General features: G+C 40.5%; 1 protein-coding gene across 2 annotated transcripts; it reads right to left on the bottom strand.

Moving 5' to 3' along the window:
- Nucleotides 1-4,442: 4,442 nt before the first annotated feature.
- tbrg4 (transforming growth factor beta regulator 4) lies at nucleotides 4,443-14,484 on the bottom strand. Of its 2 annotated transcripts, none has more exons than XM_008277055.1 (11): nucleotides 14,401-14,484; nucleotides 12,294-12,800; nucleotides 11,877-12,197; nucleotides 11,119-11,293; nucleotides 10,019-10,176; nucleotides 9,819-9,929; nucleotides 9,571-9,730; nucleotides 6,687-6,929; nucleotides 6,448-6,562; nucleotides 5,498-5,612; nucleotides 4,443-5,036 (listed from the first exon to the last, which is right to left on the bottom strand). In XM_008277055.1, exons 2-11 carry the CDS (start codon nucleotides 12,705-12,707, stop codon nucleotides 4,935-4,937), a joined length of 1,914 nt encoding a protein of 637 aa, XP_008275277.1. In that variant the 5' UTR covers nucleotides 12,708-12,800; nucleotides 14,401-14,484; the 3' UTR covers nucleotides 4,443-4,934. The 2 variants fall into 2 exon arrangements, with proteins under 2 accessions (XP_008275277.1, XP_008275278.1); XM_008277056.1 differs by having other exon boundaries at nucleotides 9,586-9,730.
- Nucleotides 14,485-15,320: the final 836 nt, after the last annotated feature.

The following is a 15,320-nucleotide window of genomic DNA, read 5'->3' as shown; positions in this document are numbered from 1 at the left end:
AAGAATTGAACCCTGGGGGACTCCAAATGTTGGGATCATCAGCTGAGATTTAAGGACTGTATCAGATAATGTCACCCACTTTTTAAAGTATTTTATGGTCCATAGCAAAAGGTTGCACCAGAGGCATCTCCAGAAATTTTTCATAGAGGTGGCAAGATGATAAGGCCGCTGAAAACCTTGCTTACAAAAGTCAATTTCAAGAATTTGTCGCAAAAAAAATAACACCTTTATCAGTACAGTTGCAGCACAAGCAACAAGGATGACAAGGTGTCAAAACAGCAGGTGGATCAATTAAAATGCTTCACTACATCCTCCAGAGTTTTAGTACAGTTTGCATTGAATGTGCAGTCGAGCCAAATCGCTCCTACACGGTGACAGCAGTGTTGATTCCATTGATTGACATGAAACAATTTATTGCCAATTTGATTTTTGTTAAAAAAAAATTTTTCCCTTTAAAAAAAAAAAAAAAGAAGCAAATTCATTACACTATATCACAGACAGAAAGTCAGGGGGTGACTGTGTGGCAGGATTAGTCAGCTTCCCAACAGTGGTAAACAAGGCACAAGAATGTATTCCAGTTGATGGTGACAGAGAACAGGGCTTGTCCAGGCTGATTTATGTCAGAACTGTAAATACAAAACCCTGTCTTTGAATACATAAATCTTGAGATTACTTTTTTTTTGTTTGTTTGCGCTCAGCTTTCCTGCTTTCTGTGACTTGACAGCTGGACTGCTTTGTACTTTCTTCAGTGCAATTTTATTTTACTGATGTAGACATAAATTCCACAAAAATACAGTTGGTACATACATTTTTTTTGACAGAAACTGGTCGGATTTGTTTATCAGGACAAACAGAAAACAACACCCTTGCTAACAATCCAGTGTGTGGGCCCTTTCACATTGCTCGCAACAGATCAAATGGCCACAGAGGTGCATCGCGGTTTTATTGTTAAGGAATATCATCACGAATGTTGGAATGACCTGTCATCACCAGCAACTTCAAATCTGTTGAGATCAGAGAAAGCGGCTCGGTCCTCCCTGGAGGTTCTGTAAATCATTAACGACATCTCGGCCGCAGCTTTTCTCCACTTTTATAGACAAGAGAGGGAAAATAGATGGAAATAGAAAGAGAAAGAGGGGGCGGCAGCACTGAGCCAAAATGATCAGCAGCGGCAGTTTCCATGGCAACCCAAAACTTCCCATGACAGAGTGCCAGCTCAGCAGAAGTGGTTGCTCTTTTACCGGACAATAACCGCTGTGCAACCCAGTTGACCTCAGCCAAGATAGCCGCTAAAAAGTTCAAAGATTAAAAGATGTTTCTGAGTTTCCACATTATTCTCTCAAGTGGAGGGTTTCATGTGTACAGCAGCGCTTCTCAGGTATCGGCTTAACTAGCAGAAAAAAAATGTTTCACATTTACAGTTGTGAGCAAAAGTTTACATCCACCGACTCTCATAGCTCTGAATTTTCTATGATGCAGTCATTGATACACATTTGTCATGAAAAGCAAACAAAAAATAACAATCATGTATTTTGGTATTTTGGTTCTTTCATTAATTTATTGCAGGTCTTCTGGAAATATGACAAAATCTGCTGGGTCAAAACTGTACAAACAGCAGAGCTAATATTTGTTTAAATGTCCTTTGGCCATTTGTTATCTCAGCTAGGTGCTTTTGGTAGCCGTCCATAACATTCTGGTTGTATCTTTAACCCTCCTTTTGACAGAATTGAACAGTTCAGCTAAATTTGTTGGCTTTCTGAAACAGCCCACAGCTTCTTGATGGGGTCAGGACTTTAGGAAGGCCAGTTTTAAACCTTAATTGTAGCCTAATTTAGTCATTTCATAACCATTTTTAAGTGTGTTTAGGATCATTGTCTTGTTGGAACATCCAACTGCATCCAAAACACAACCTTCTGGCGAGGTTTTCCTGAAGAATGTGAAGGCAATCCTCCTTCCTCATTGTTCAGTTTACTTTGTGTGAAGCACCAGTCCCAATGACACCAAAACAGCCCCAGAGCATAATACTGCCACTGCCATGCTTGATGACTGGTTTGGTGTGCTTGGGGTTAAAGGCCTTACCTTCTCTCTTTCAAATATATTCTTGGTCATTGTACCCAAATAGTTCCATTTTTGTTTCATCTGACAACAGAAAATACAGTTTTTGCAACAAAGACGCATGTGTTTTAGTGAGTCTATCATAGATAATTCAGAGTTACACGAGTCACTGGAAACTTAAAACTGTCTGCATGGTCTTTACAAGTGTATGAAAACTTTTGTTCATGACTGCAAATACGTTTTATTTGATGTATTGGGTAAAAAACAATCTTCACTGTTTACTTTATTAAGATGTGTCATTGTCCACATCATCTTTTCATTAGTCTTGGCTGAACACAGTGACGACACCTGCACACTGTCAACCCACCGCAGGCGATACTATGACCAAGTAGTTCAATACTGGAAGTGCTAGCAGGGCTGTTTGTCAACAGTCCATCAATTGATCCGTGAATCCCTGACCATTGAGAAGAGGCGATTGGCACTCTGCCTGTGGATCATGTGATGGTTTATCAGAGTGACAGTTCATTTTTATGTTTTCTTCTTCCTGTTTCCTCATTTGCCACCATGGCTTTATGCGTACAATAGTTTACCTTCTTCTCGGTTTAAGCCATTTTCTCTCCTCTGTCCCAGCTTGCAATTGTCAGTCTTCTTTCTCCTGCCACAGCAGCCTCTGATGACTGAGTGCTGCCGCCCATCGTGTTGTGTAAGCAGTTTCAGGTCAGCAAAGTGTCTCTGAATCTTGCCCTCGCTGTTTCCTCAGTGCTTTTAGTCAACATGCACATTTAAACGAACGCACAGATGGAATCTAAAAATAGCCACTCTAGTTTAAGAACGGTCACATTTACAAATTTACCCAAACTTGGGTAAATCTCACTATATTTAGTGGCTTTAACACCTTTCATAACACACTGCAAACCAAAACCGGTTTCATGAAAAGGGATAAATTATGTATTTAAGCACCCAGTGAACACAATAACAAATTTGTTGTGATTTGTATTAGCAAAGCTGTGAGGAGCCTCCTCGTCAACCCTGCTCTATGTTGATTCAGTAATTATGTGCTAATAATACTGTTGCATTCACACACAGCGGTATGCTGAGAGATGTGCGAACTGGCTGTTAGATGTGAAATTAGGCATCTTGAGTCTGAATATCACACAAAACACAACCTAATGCAACAAGACTGTACACACCCAATGGAAACACAGCTTAAAACAAAGGCTGCTCTATCTGTCTCCTTAAAATAAACTAAAGATGTTCTACTGGATTCAAGTTAGGCAACGTACTTGTCCAGATCATAGATTTCATTTTGTTCTTGTGTAGAAACTCTTGTGTGATTTTGTGCTTTGGATGGTTTCCATGCTGGAATATTCCTCTTCTTCAATCTTCTACAGACTGGGAGTCATCTTGTCAGCCAGTATTTTCATTTATCCACTGATATTTACCTATAAATAACATCTCGCCAACACTTTTTGCACTCATGCAGCCCCATATCATGATACTGCCACCTCCGTGCTTCACTGTCAGGACTATGCATCCACTGTGGTGGTCCTGGTCAGGTTCACACCAAACATGCTGGACTCCATCTGAGCCCAACACATTTATCTTCATCAGATCAAAGAATGCATTCCCAACATTCATCAGGCTTTGTTTCAAGTTCTTTAACAAAGTCTAATTTTGCAGTTTTGTGCCAAAGTATAATCAAAGTTTTTCTTTCTTGGACAGTTTCTACAGAGGCTGAGATCAACTAATGTCCTTCACACTGTCTCACAGAAAGGATCCCTGTTCCGAATCTGAAGCAGCTGCCGTCTGGTTTTCACAACTGGACTGTCGCAGTAGTGCACTGTGGAGTCATTTTAGGAGGATAACCACTGCAGCTCTCATTAGTGCTACTATGGCTCCTTTTATACCTCCTGATTACTGCTGCAGCTGTCGTCCCACTGATTTTTAGTCGCTATCCGACCCTCCTGTATCCCTTTCCATCTTTGTAAAGACTTACTATCAGATTTTTCATTCCTTCTGGTAATTCTTTTCCATGTGGAGCCATGATGAAGACACAGACACAGATCATAGGTTCAAAACAGAGAAAGTTCTGCTGTTCACAGCTCATTTGATAACCATATGTGTGAAGTTAGGCTGATTGGAAATCACAGACGTACTCAGTTTGGTTTCAGTGATCACAGGTGTATTCACTTTTGTTGTATTCAGTTTCTACTCTGACGCCTCTATTTTCAATATAGTCTTTTGTAATGTATCTCTGGATTCTTCGTAAGAGGAAAAACTTACTGAGAGTTCATACAATTTTAAATCATGTGACATTTAAGTATATTACATAGGGATCACGGTGAGTTTTGTGTGATATGAAAACCAAAAGAGGAGAAAAAAAAGAATTGGCAATAAAACTATTTAATTGATCTCAAGTTGACACACATTCACAGAGATAGTTATTTCAATCTATTAACATGCCGACATTAAAGCACGTTTTCACCAAAAATTCAACACAACCCGGGTGCTGCTGCTTTCGACGTGTCACTTGCAGATGCAGAGACTTTAGTCCTTGATCATATCACTTCTACAGAAGGACTCGCTGCTGTGTTTATTTCTGTCTCTCTCTGGCTCCAAAACTCTTACTCGTCGTCACCATGGAAACAGGGAAAGCCCCACACGTTGCCAGGGGAACCAGAGTGAAAATATGTTTTTTTTGTTTTGTGTGTGTGTGTGTCTGTGTGTATGTATGTGTGTGTGTGTGTGTGTGTGTGTGTGTGTGTTCTGCACTGCTGCTCCGTTCTGAGTGTGAGCGTGGGTGTTATGCGTGTTTTCCCTGTGGTCCCACTTGATTGGGAAAAGCTCCGATTTCGCTGAGCTTGCAGATGTCGCACAGTTCACTTGGCCATCTCCTCGGCCACCGCCTTGCCTATTTTATCCTTCAGGTAGGCCGACTTCTGCCAGTCTGTCTTCAAATCCAGCCACTCGTAAAACGGCACCTGAACGGGAACAAAAAGCAAGAGATTTCAACTGTGACACCTACTCTGTTGCCTCATATTTAGACACGTTTTTCTCAGTTATTTCATCCTGCAAACCTGAGAGGAGAGTGATGCTACGACTGGATATTGTCCTAGATGAGAGAAAGACGGAGCTTGGATTGGCCTAGATGAGGCAGAGCTGCGGCTGGAGCTCTATTTATACCACAGACTGCAGCGGGACCCACCTGACTCTCAGCTCTACCAAAGTATTAGGTCCATTGTTTGCTTGGCTTTAGCCTGTCAGATACAAAGCAGCAACAGCAGCTCTGCTCCTGTTCACTGAACTACAGCTCACAACTACAGCCACACACCAGAAAATTCCTGCTTGAATTGCCTTTAGTGTGTGCGAGTGTAACGAAAAACTGATCCAAGGGCTCGGTGCATCACAAAGCTGTTTCCTCCCACCTCCAGCCTCTTCCTACCTCCACTACGATGAAGCCGGCCAGCTGAAGGTGCCGCTTCATCATGGTGAAACATCCCAGAAGGTCTTTGCTTTTTGAGCCAAAGTTGGCAAACTCCCAAGCCACGAACGCTAGCCTATAGAAAAGATGAAGATGAGTGAAAAAGAGGGTAAATTCACTTTAGACGACTAAAGCGAAAGGAAAACTGTGACGACATTCAAAGGCAGAAAAGCAAAAGTGAAGCTTTAACCCTCTGAATCTAAAAATCCCCCAGTGGGTTCCAACAGCAAGTTATCCTTTTGAGCCAAATTTACAGCATTTATCAGAGCCAGAACCTATAAAAACATAAAGTGCTGTACAGATTTCCAACTTTCCAACTGTCCTTGACCTACTAATCTATGATGCGCTGTTCCACTGGGAAAATTAACCAAATCTAAACCTAAAAGTGGATTTTTGTTAAAAATCACTTTAGTCTATATTTAAAAATCTAACAAAAATAAACAGTCAAATACAAAAAATTCTACATTTCTCAGTTCAACTGTGAAGCAGTGAATGACTCAGCTGTGACCAAAAGTCATGCTACAAAAATTCTGCAAATGTTCGGTTAAACTGCGAGCAGGGTGTATGAGATTAAAACAAACTAAAAGTACAAATCATCATCACCTATTACAAATGGAACCAACGACGTTTGACACTATTAGTTAAAGCTGTGGGCACTTAAATTTTGTACATGTTGATTCTCTCTTTTTTTGTATTATTATTTTATTTTTTAAATGATTTCTAGGATTAAAACAATGCCACACTGCACTAGACATTTCATGAGTTCTCTCTTCTTGCTGTTTCTATTGATGTGCAGGACTTTATATTGCAATGAAAAACGAGTCCACAGTGAGTAAAGATGTGACAGGAGCAACAAAAAAAAAAGTGGGGTTTACAACTCAAAACCTCCATGACTCATCTCTATGACTCACCGCCGTGCTCCAGCAGGTAAAGCCTCATCTCCTCCTCCTCTGCTCATTAGATGAGGGGCTTTTAGCATCGACAAGTCGACTGGTTTGTTGTCACAATCCACTACCATCTCACCGTCTGATTTACAAAGGGCAGTGTGTAAAAAAGCTGTGTTAAATATTGCTTTCAGGGTTTAAGTCCTGCAAAAACATCAGTAATAAAAGGACAATGTGACTGTTTGTGATCTGACGGGCCTCCTTACCAATGGTCCATCCATACACAGTGACAACGGCAGTGCGGACCGCCTCTGACTTCCCACCTACGAAACTCTGTAAGGCGTCTCTTAAACTATTCTTCATCGCAGAAACCTTGGCGCTGTTGGACCAAGCAGAGACGGAGGGAACGCTCAGGGAGGTATCTGAGGAACCCGGATGCTCCAAGCGGAGAGTAGCAGCGATCTGCAGGAGCTTCCACTTGTAGCTCACTGCTTGAGATGGACTGCCCACTATGAGACAGAAACAGACAGCATGGAAAGAGTGAAGCAGAAGCAGGAACAATTGCACCAGCGCTTCTCCGAATCACTCTAATAACGTTTCAGCAATCAAAGCAATGAGTAAATGGGATGAATGTGCTTGTCAGAGCGGTGATCTATTGGTGCTGCACTGCCATCTACTGAGCTGCAGCTGTATCTTGGCTCCAGAGCGCTCAGACACACCACAGCTCGTCAATTAGCTAAAATAATAAACACAAAATTAAGCTCAAAATCATTCCAAATGTTTATCTATTTTATTTTTTTACCGATGGGTTTATTCTTGCTGGAAATTACATCAACAAGTGACAGTGATGGATGTTAATGATAACTTTGATCTAGTTGTATGTTTAATTATTACTATAATTCACTAAAAAAAAAGTGTCCAAAATTATTCAACCTTTTGCCAAATTTTGATCTAAAATGAATATTCATTTGACCAGCAGCTTTCTTCTGGCTGGAAATGCCATAAACAAGTAATAAAAGACAGTAAGACACTGCGTTAAAGACGTTAATGACAAATAATAATAATAATAATAATAATAATACATTTCATTTATAAAGTGCTTTTCTGAACGCTCAAGACACTGCACGGTGAATGAAAATAAGAAATAAAACAACATGCAACAAAAACGAAAAAACAGCAGAAAGCAAAAAGCATTGAGTGCATTTAAAAACACAAGTTTAATCTATTTATATATATTTTATGCGATTACTAAAAATGTTCAAATTTATTCATACCCTGTGAAATTGTTGCAGCTTTTTCCCCCATTATAAACGATCCTGTGTTTGGATATAAAATACCTTTAAATCTTTGGCCTGAAGAGTTAAAATAGGATGAGAACACCTGATACAGAAAGCAGTTTTTGGCTAAATCAACCAAGTTAAAGTCAATGTGGGCCTTTTGGCTCAGTCAGAGAAGTGGGACTGGTGTCAGGGCTGCAAAAGTAAAGCTCCAATATCTTCAATGTGCACAATTATTTGCTTTATATTTCAATAACTTTTTTTTTTTTCAATTTGTAATTAAATATTTGACTCTGTCCTGCCTGCCTTTGATTGTTTTGAAATCCTTCCAAAACTGTATGTGCAAAACGTATAACCTTCTTCTTCAAATGTGTGATTATTTCCATCATGATTTATTATATACATTTATATCATAAACCGTTTAATTCAAAACATATTTATAATAGTGGCTCCAAAAAGTAGTTGGACACTTTTGAATAAATGAATTTCTTTGTACTGGATAACAAAATGTCAACACAAAGTAGCACAAGTGCCCGTGTCCATACCCCAAAGAGAAGATTGTTGGTTTAAAAAGGATCAAAAACTAGATGTGGAGATCTAAAAGGCGGCTTTACCAGAGATCACAGTTATAATGTTCTAGTATTATGTTGCTGAACTGCTTGGTGACATGCAATCAGTACCAGGAATCATTTCACAACAGAGGGAAAGTTTCCTTCATGTTTTTGCAAAGCTTTGACTTTATCCACAATGGAACACTGATGAGCTGATTGTTCTTCTCTGTGGTGGTCCACAGGTGCTCTACGGGATTCAGGGCCGCTGGAGGACTTTGATTTTCTGCTGAGCAACACATGGTTCATATGTTTGTTTTCATCATTATCCAAGCAAAAGATGAGTCACTTGAATTCGTTTTGGCTCTGTGTGTGTGTGTGTGTGTGTGTGTGTGTGTGTGTGTGCTTCATGCTTCACCGATTTCTAATCCAGAAATAACACATCTCCAGAAGCTGCTGTCTCTCTGTGCATGTTGTTCTGCAAATTCCGTCCTTGCTATCCTTTGAGCTCTTGAACATTTCTCTGCTGCATCGCTCTCCCTCTGCACAGATACTTGTTGATCCTCTCTGGAATGATCTGACAACCGACTTGTATCTGGTAATTCTCGCTGATCTCTGAGGAGATCTCTGCTGCCGTTTCTCGCTCGTTTTACTTAATTTCACTCGCAATTATGCGCTCCAATCTGCTGCTGGTCTTTCTGGCTGTGCCTGAGTGCCATCTGTTCTCCGTCACAAGTCCTCAGTTTTTTGAAAACTTTTGACAATATGCCCGAATGTGGAAAATGAAAGATGGAGGGTTTTTTTTTTTTTTGCTGAATTGATAGCTAGAGCAGTCGTCTATGTGCAAATGGATGAGACTTGACTTTTCTTCTGAGCTCATTTTACTTGTCTTTTCCATTTTTCCAGTTGTTTTTTAACCATTTAATCTGATAGATGTGACATGTTTGGTGGTTCAAACACCAGTATCCAAACTGGAAATCTATTTTCTGTTTAGACCCACATTCTACAATCTACAAACTTGGTAAAACATTGGTTTACAATCAATTTTCTGTTTGATGTCAGCTGATATTGTCTCTCTGGCCTGATTGGGTTCACTGCCTTAAGACATTTTAAGGTGGTTTTGAACTACTTTCTCCAGCTTTTTCCAGTTTAGAGAAGCAGGTGTTTTCCTCTGAGCTCCTCCCTGAACTGCTGACACTTTAAGGGGAACTTGATATATGAAGTAATACGCGCAAACTTACCTACAAAGTGTGTTTCCGCATATTTATACATTCGCTATTTATCAAAAACAGGAAAGGAGGCGTAGAAGTAGGATAAAGGCGCACCGCTACGTGTCTTACTGGACAGTTTGCTGACATGGTTTGGTTGCAGAAGGGCGACGAGGTAGTGAGGTTTGGCCTGCTGCAGCACACACAGAGACCAGACCACATCTGTCTGTAGGAAAGGGTCCAGGCCCGAGAAAGACTCCTCCAGCATAAGGTGAGCCTTCACGCAAAACAGAGAATGCATTTAACAGGTAGGCAGGAGAACTAGCCGTGTGGAGTAAATAAACAGTCTTTGACGTCACCGATACCTTGCTGTAGAACTCTTCCTCTTTGCTGGGGTAGAAGCCGAGTCTGGCGAAAGTCCTGAGCAGATTACAGACCTGCAGGGGCTCGTACTTCTGGCTGTTTGCTGTGTAGTGCTGGTGAAGGAAGGTAAAGTCACAGTTTTATTATAGGTTAATATGAGGTTATAAAATGGAGCACAGAGACAACGTTGTGTATTACTGACCTCTGCGAAGCCCTCAAACAGGCGCATGTGCAGCCACTTGAGGAAGCCCAGTGACTTTGCAAAGCGCACGATGTCTTCGGGGCTGAGCTCAGGGAGTCTTGGCAACAACTCGGAGGCCATTCGTTGAAATACCAGAGTGTTGTGGAAGTTCAGGCTCGCTATAGAGGAGCACACATGGAGTTGTTGCATTAGGGCTGACTGCAATTTCTACTAGACAGTTTGATTTCAGATCTGAGTGTTTTTCAGTCAAACTTAGGTTCGATATGCACCATGTAATAAAATCAAAACCACATGAAATACCACACGAGTGATGCTGTTAAACAAGGAGCACGGCATTAATCTGCAAAACCACTGACGGGACAGTTTAAACCTCTGAACCACAAAGAATAGCTTTTTTCTTTTGAATTTCCTGTCACATTTTGATTCACTGTGGGCTCATTTCACTGCAATATAAAGTCCTGCAGCTTTATTCAAACAGCAGAAACATGATATAAGTAGAGAGAACTCAAGCATTTCTTTTTTGCAGTGTAACAAAGCTACAATGCCAAACATATTTAATTTAATAATTAAATAAATTGAAGTTCTTTGGTTATGTATTTATAAAAAGAACGAAAATTGAATCAACACCTATAAAATCTTTCCACATGCCCACAGGTGTTGCCAGGAAACAGTGGCTCTACATACCAGAGATATGACAATAAATCAAAAACATAAATAAAGTATTTGTCTGCAGTTCAGCCAAAGAGTCAGTGAGGTTTTTTTTTCTTCACATGACCGGTCACTCACGGCTTTTCATTACTGAATTTTGTTAGCGAGACATTCTGAAAATGTTACAATTTCAAGCATCTATGTGATTAATTTTCCCAACAAAACAAAAAGTCACACACACGATAAGTTCAGGGACCATCTGAAAGCTGTAAACCTGATGATTCTTACAGTTTTTATGGTTTCTGGCTCTGATAAATGGGATCATTTTGCCGGGTTTTAGAGTTCAGAGGGATACAAATCTAGACATAATAAACCTATGAAGATAAAACCAACACCTACTGTTTGATCAGAACTGCAGTTAGTGAAGATCTTCTGATTTTGAGTTTTCTCACCGTATGCAAAGGCTATGTCAATCATGAGCGGGGTGGTGAACTCTGACGACGGTTTCTGCAGAAGGTGGTAGGACAGAGCTCTGAGCAGCGGGACACTTCTGCGTCTCTGAGTGGCCAAAGATACGCAGACTTTGCGGATCTCTTCGCCCGTGAATCCCTCTGCGAGCTCCAGAGCCTGCAACAGAGACACACAGAAGGTCAACAATGTGGTTCGGGGTCATGGACTAGTTGTAATGACGTTTACCGGAGTGCTCAGACTGTAACTCCAGATACAATTGCATGCGATTTCTCCTTTCACCAATTGTAAGACAGCACATGCAAATTACCTCTGCAACGAAAGAAAGTGTCCATCTTTTAAAGACAGCAACTCACATTCTCTTCCCAATCTACCTGATCTAGAATATGCAGAAATACTAAAACATTCATCTGTGGTAAATGGTGATTTTTAGAGCTGTAATGATTAATCGATAAGTTGTCAAACTAATCGCCAAGAATTCTGATAAGCAAATATTTTGTTTGAATAAAAATAATTTATTTATTCCAACTACTTAAATGTGAATATTTGTGGGTTGTGGACAAAACAAGACATTTGAGGATGTGATGCTGGGCTGCAGGAAACATTTTTCACCATTTTCTGACATTTTCTAAAATAAAGAACTAATCAATTAATCAAGAAAATAATCACCAGGTTAATCGGCAATGACAATAAATATTAGTTTCAGCTGCAGTGATTTAATATTGATTTTTTAACGTTTTACCTTGTCTTCCAGTCTCTCCATCAACACAGGCGTCATGCGATCTGCTTTGGACATCAGCGCACTGACAGTTCTAGCATCAGTGATTTCAGTCCAGCGCAACTCCAGCTGTTTTACCACGGCGTTCACTAACACCACATCCTGCTGTCCTTTCCTGTGCGCCCCCCAGTCCGCCACGTAGCACAGCTGCCTGTATGTGAGTCTGCGGCTTCTCCACAGGAGCTCGTTTAGCACAGCAGAGAGCACCAGATCCGTTGAGGGAACGTTAATAAGCCAGAGGCTTTTCAACACAGACACCAGACTGTTGTTCCACGCCCAAGACACCTGGAAGAAGAACACAGACAGAAATGAAGCTTGTGGAGAAGATACCACCAACTTCATAGGAAGACAAATCAACTCAATCTCATCCGGTTTCCTCACCCCCTTAGATAAGGTATTCATCATATTCTGCAGTCTCGGATCCTTCATCAGCTCTGGTACATGTTGGTCTGACTTCCCCTTCGTCTTCATTGTCAGCTGAATCCACGCCACCAGAGCAATAGCAGCTTGATTGCTGTTCCCCGGATGTTGTTTCCACGCCGACAGAACGTCTTCTGGTGTAGCTGCATTTTCCACCAGCGTATCCAGCTTGGTGCGCGGGGGTATAGCTATCGGGACGTCTTCTTTGGGCTTTGTTTCACACATTAACCTATCTGGGACCCATGGCCAGCCCTTCGCCCTTTGCAGCTCTGCAGATCCAGTCACAGGCGGAAGTAGTCGGGCAGAAGCATGAGAAGCCTGAGAGGAGGCCCTGCTGAGCAGACGGGCGTATCTGAACAGTAGGCGGCTGGCCATCGGGTCTGAGAGACGACGCAGAGGCCACAGCGAGGAAAGAGGAGAGCGGGTTTCTCACAAGTCGGCAGCCGGCGTCACCATCCCACATCCAACCTACGAAAGGAAGGAGAGAATTCAGTATTAGGTGTGAGGCTTATAGGTTTAGGAAGCATCTAAATCGTGAGCTGATGCTTGATTTTCTCAGTTACACACTCTCTAATCCTTCGTTTGTACCTAATACTTAAACCATCTTTCATTTGTTCTCTGTGATGTAGAACAGAAATGAGGTCAGATTCTTTCTTTCATTTCCAGACTCGAAAAAAGGTCATCACACAAACATTATCCCAGTATCAGCAATAGAAATATTCAGAGGCTTCAATTAATCCAAAACGCTGATGGGCTTTTAACTCGTTCAGTATAAGTGACAACTTTAATCCAATTGTTGGTGGCCTTCACTGTTTTCAAGATGTGAACAAGATGCAAAAAATTATATTTGCAATTATTTTTGACAAATGTTAATAATCTGAGTCACAATTTCAGTGTGTGTAGTCTTTTTTTTTGTTCTTTCCCCGAAAAAAAAAACAAAACAGAAATATGATTAAGTAATTTTTGCTGCAGTCAGTACTACACAAACATGTTCCCCTACACCTGAAGAACATGGTTTATAAGCTGAGGAATCTCTGTAGCATCATTCATAGTGGTTCGTCAATACAGATTTTACCTTTATTTAAAAAATTGCAGCCGTTACAGTTTGGATATTGCTCTTGTTTATAATAATATTAGTTATTGACACCTTGTATACATGACACATATATATAGTATTATAGCACTTTGGGAATTAAGTTGTTCTCCTCACTAGCACCTGCATATCTTCACCTGGACTATTTCAAGGGTCGGTCATACAAATTACTAATAATTAAACCTATTACAAATTAAAATGAGTATCAATAACCAATAGGAAACACCATTCTCACTCCAGCTGGTAGCAAAAATGAGCAACTCTGGTCTACCTCAGTGGTTCTCAAGCATTTTGGTCACACATTTACATATATCGATAGCTGTAAATCACTATAAAAATTAAAAAAAAACACAGATTTCAAGGCCCAACATTGAGGAAGCGGTATTCTGGCTATCGTGCACTCATTGCAATATAAATGTGGCACATGGGCTGACCTTACTTTGCCAAGAGCACAGTGTCTAATTCTTAAATAACTCAAAAAAAATGTGCAACTGTGAGGTTAAAAGCCCCAAATGTGTTCAGATCCCGACACCACCTCTGGTTTTATCATCGGTATTGTAGTGCCTGCTTTGTGCTGCACATTGAAGCGTAGTTTTAGGAAGGTGCTGCATAAATAAGGCTGTAATTACACACAGAGCTTAGATAACATGGAAATACAGGTTGTGTAACCGGCTGCAGGCGCTTCTCAGAGACACACAATGTGAATAATGAAGCTACACAGAGGCCTGCACTAAATGTTGTTGTAACTCTGATTAAAATAGTATCTGTGGTTTGGTGTAGAAGAATCCAGCACAGACACAGAATGTGTGGTTCCTGTCATGTAACGCTAAATCCTGACCTTGTCGCAGGGAGGAAGAGACGCACTCTGTTGACCGGCGACGCTTCGTTTTCACAACAACGAATTTTATTATCTAAGTCTGAACACACACAGAGAACACACAACTCCACCGGCTGTCATATTAACTCGTGGCTTACCTTTTAATTCAAGATAAATTCAGCTGAAGCGGTACACATGGATAAAAATGCCTCTCAGAGCCGGTCGCAGGAGAATGACGTCGTTGGGCGCCGTCACGTGATCAGCGGATGCAGCTGTGATTGGCTAAAATTGCCCATATACGTCATACGTATGAAAAAAAAAGATTTATAGTGGATTTTTAGTTAAACATTAAGTTTCTTCTGGCTGGAAATGACAAAAGACTATAAGACATTGTGCTAGAGAGGTTAATGACAAATTCTAACTATTTGTAAGTCATTTTTCACATTTTCAGACGTAAAAAAAAAACAAGTTACCCATAGGTTAGCCATGCCTTGTTACTGAGTGTATTATATAATAAATTCGAATGCCACATGTCTTACCAAACAGGTTAAGAAATCACAAAAAATAAATATGTAAAGGATGCACGAGTCCACAGTTAAGCCTCAAATTTGCCAAGTCAATGCCAAAATTTGATTTACAGCGAATTTTTATTTGACAAATGGGTTTCTTCTTGCTGGAAGTGACATAACGAGTGACAAAAGACAGTGTAAGAGATGTTAATGATGAATGAAAATTATTATTAGGTTGTTTTAGAATAAATGAATGCCCTTTATTGTCATTATACAGTGTACGACATTGGAGAGGCATTTGTTACAAAAAAAATATTCATGCTTCTTCAAATTTTAGAGAAAATGTAGCTATTATATAATTCTTGCCATGGTTCCTGGGTTTTGTTTTGTTTTTGTAACACATTCATGTGGAATTTCTGTGGGATTTCTCTCTTTTCTGTCGAGCTGTAGGTTTCATGTCCCTTTACAGTTACTTCCTGTTTTATTTTGAAATAGCCTTTCCTTGCGTGTCTCTTGCGATTTTGCTTCCTGCAGTCTTGTGCATCACCTGTGTTTCGTCTCCTGTTTCG

This window comes from Stegastes partitus, unplaced genomic scaffold, assembly GCF_000690725.1.
Source record: "Stegastes partitus isolate 25-593 unplaced genomic scaffold, Stegastes_partitus-1.0.2 Scaffold88, whole genome shotgun sequence".
NCBI lineage: Eukaryota > Metazoa > Chordata > Actinopteri > Pomacentridae > Stegastes > Stegastes partitus.
Note: the sequence above shows the minus strand (reverse complement) of the source record. Positions and strands in the feature narration are given on the sequence as shown.

Bases quoted from the DNA above. Each gene is read 5' to 3' on its own strand.
- tbrg4 (XM_008277055.1), bottom strand. From the start codon at position 12,707: ATGGCCAGCCGCCTACTGTTCAGATACGCCCGTCTGCTCAGCAGGGCC. The intron at 9,731-9,818 runs GTATCGGTGACG...TTTTGCGTGAAG, and splicing joins AGGAAGAGTTCTACAGCAAG to GCTCACCTTATGCTGGAGGA. The intron at 5,037-5,497 runs GTAGGAAGAGGC...GTTCCCGTTCAG, and splicing joins CCGGCTTCATCGTAGTGGAG to GTGCCGTTTTACGAGTGGCT.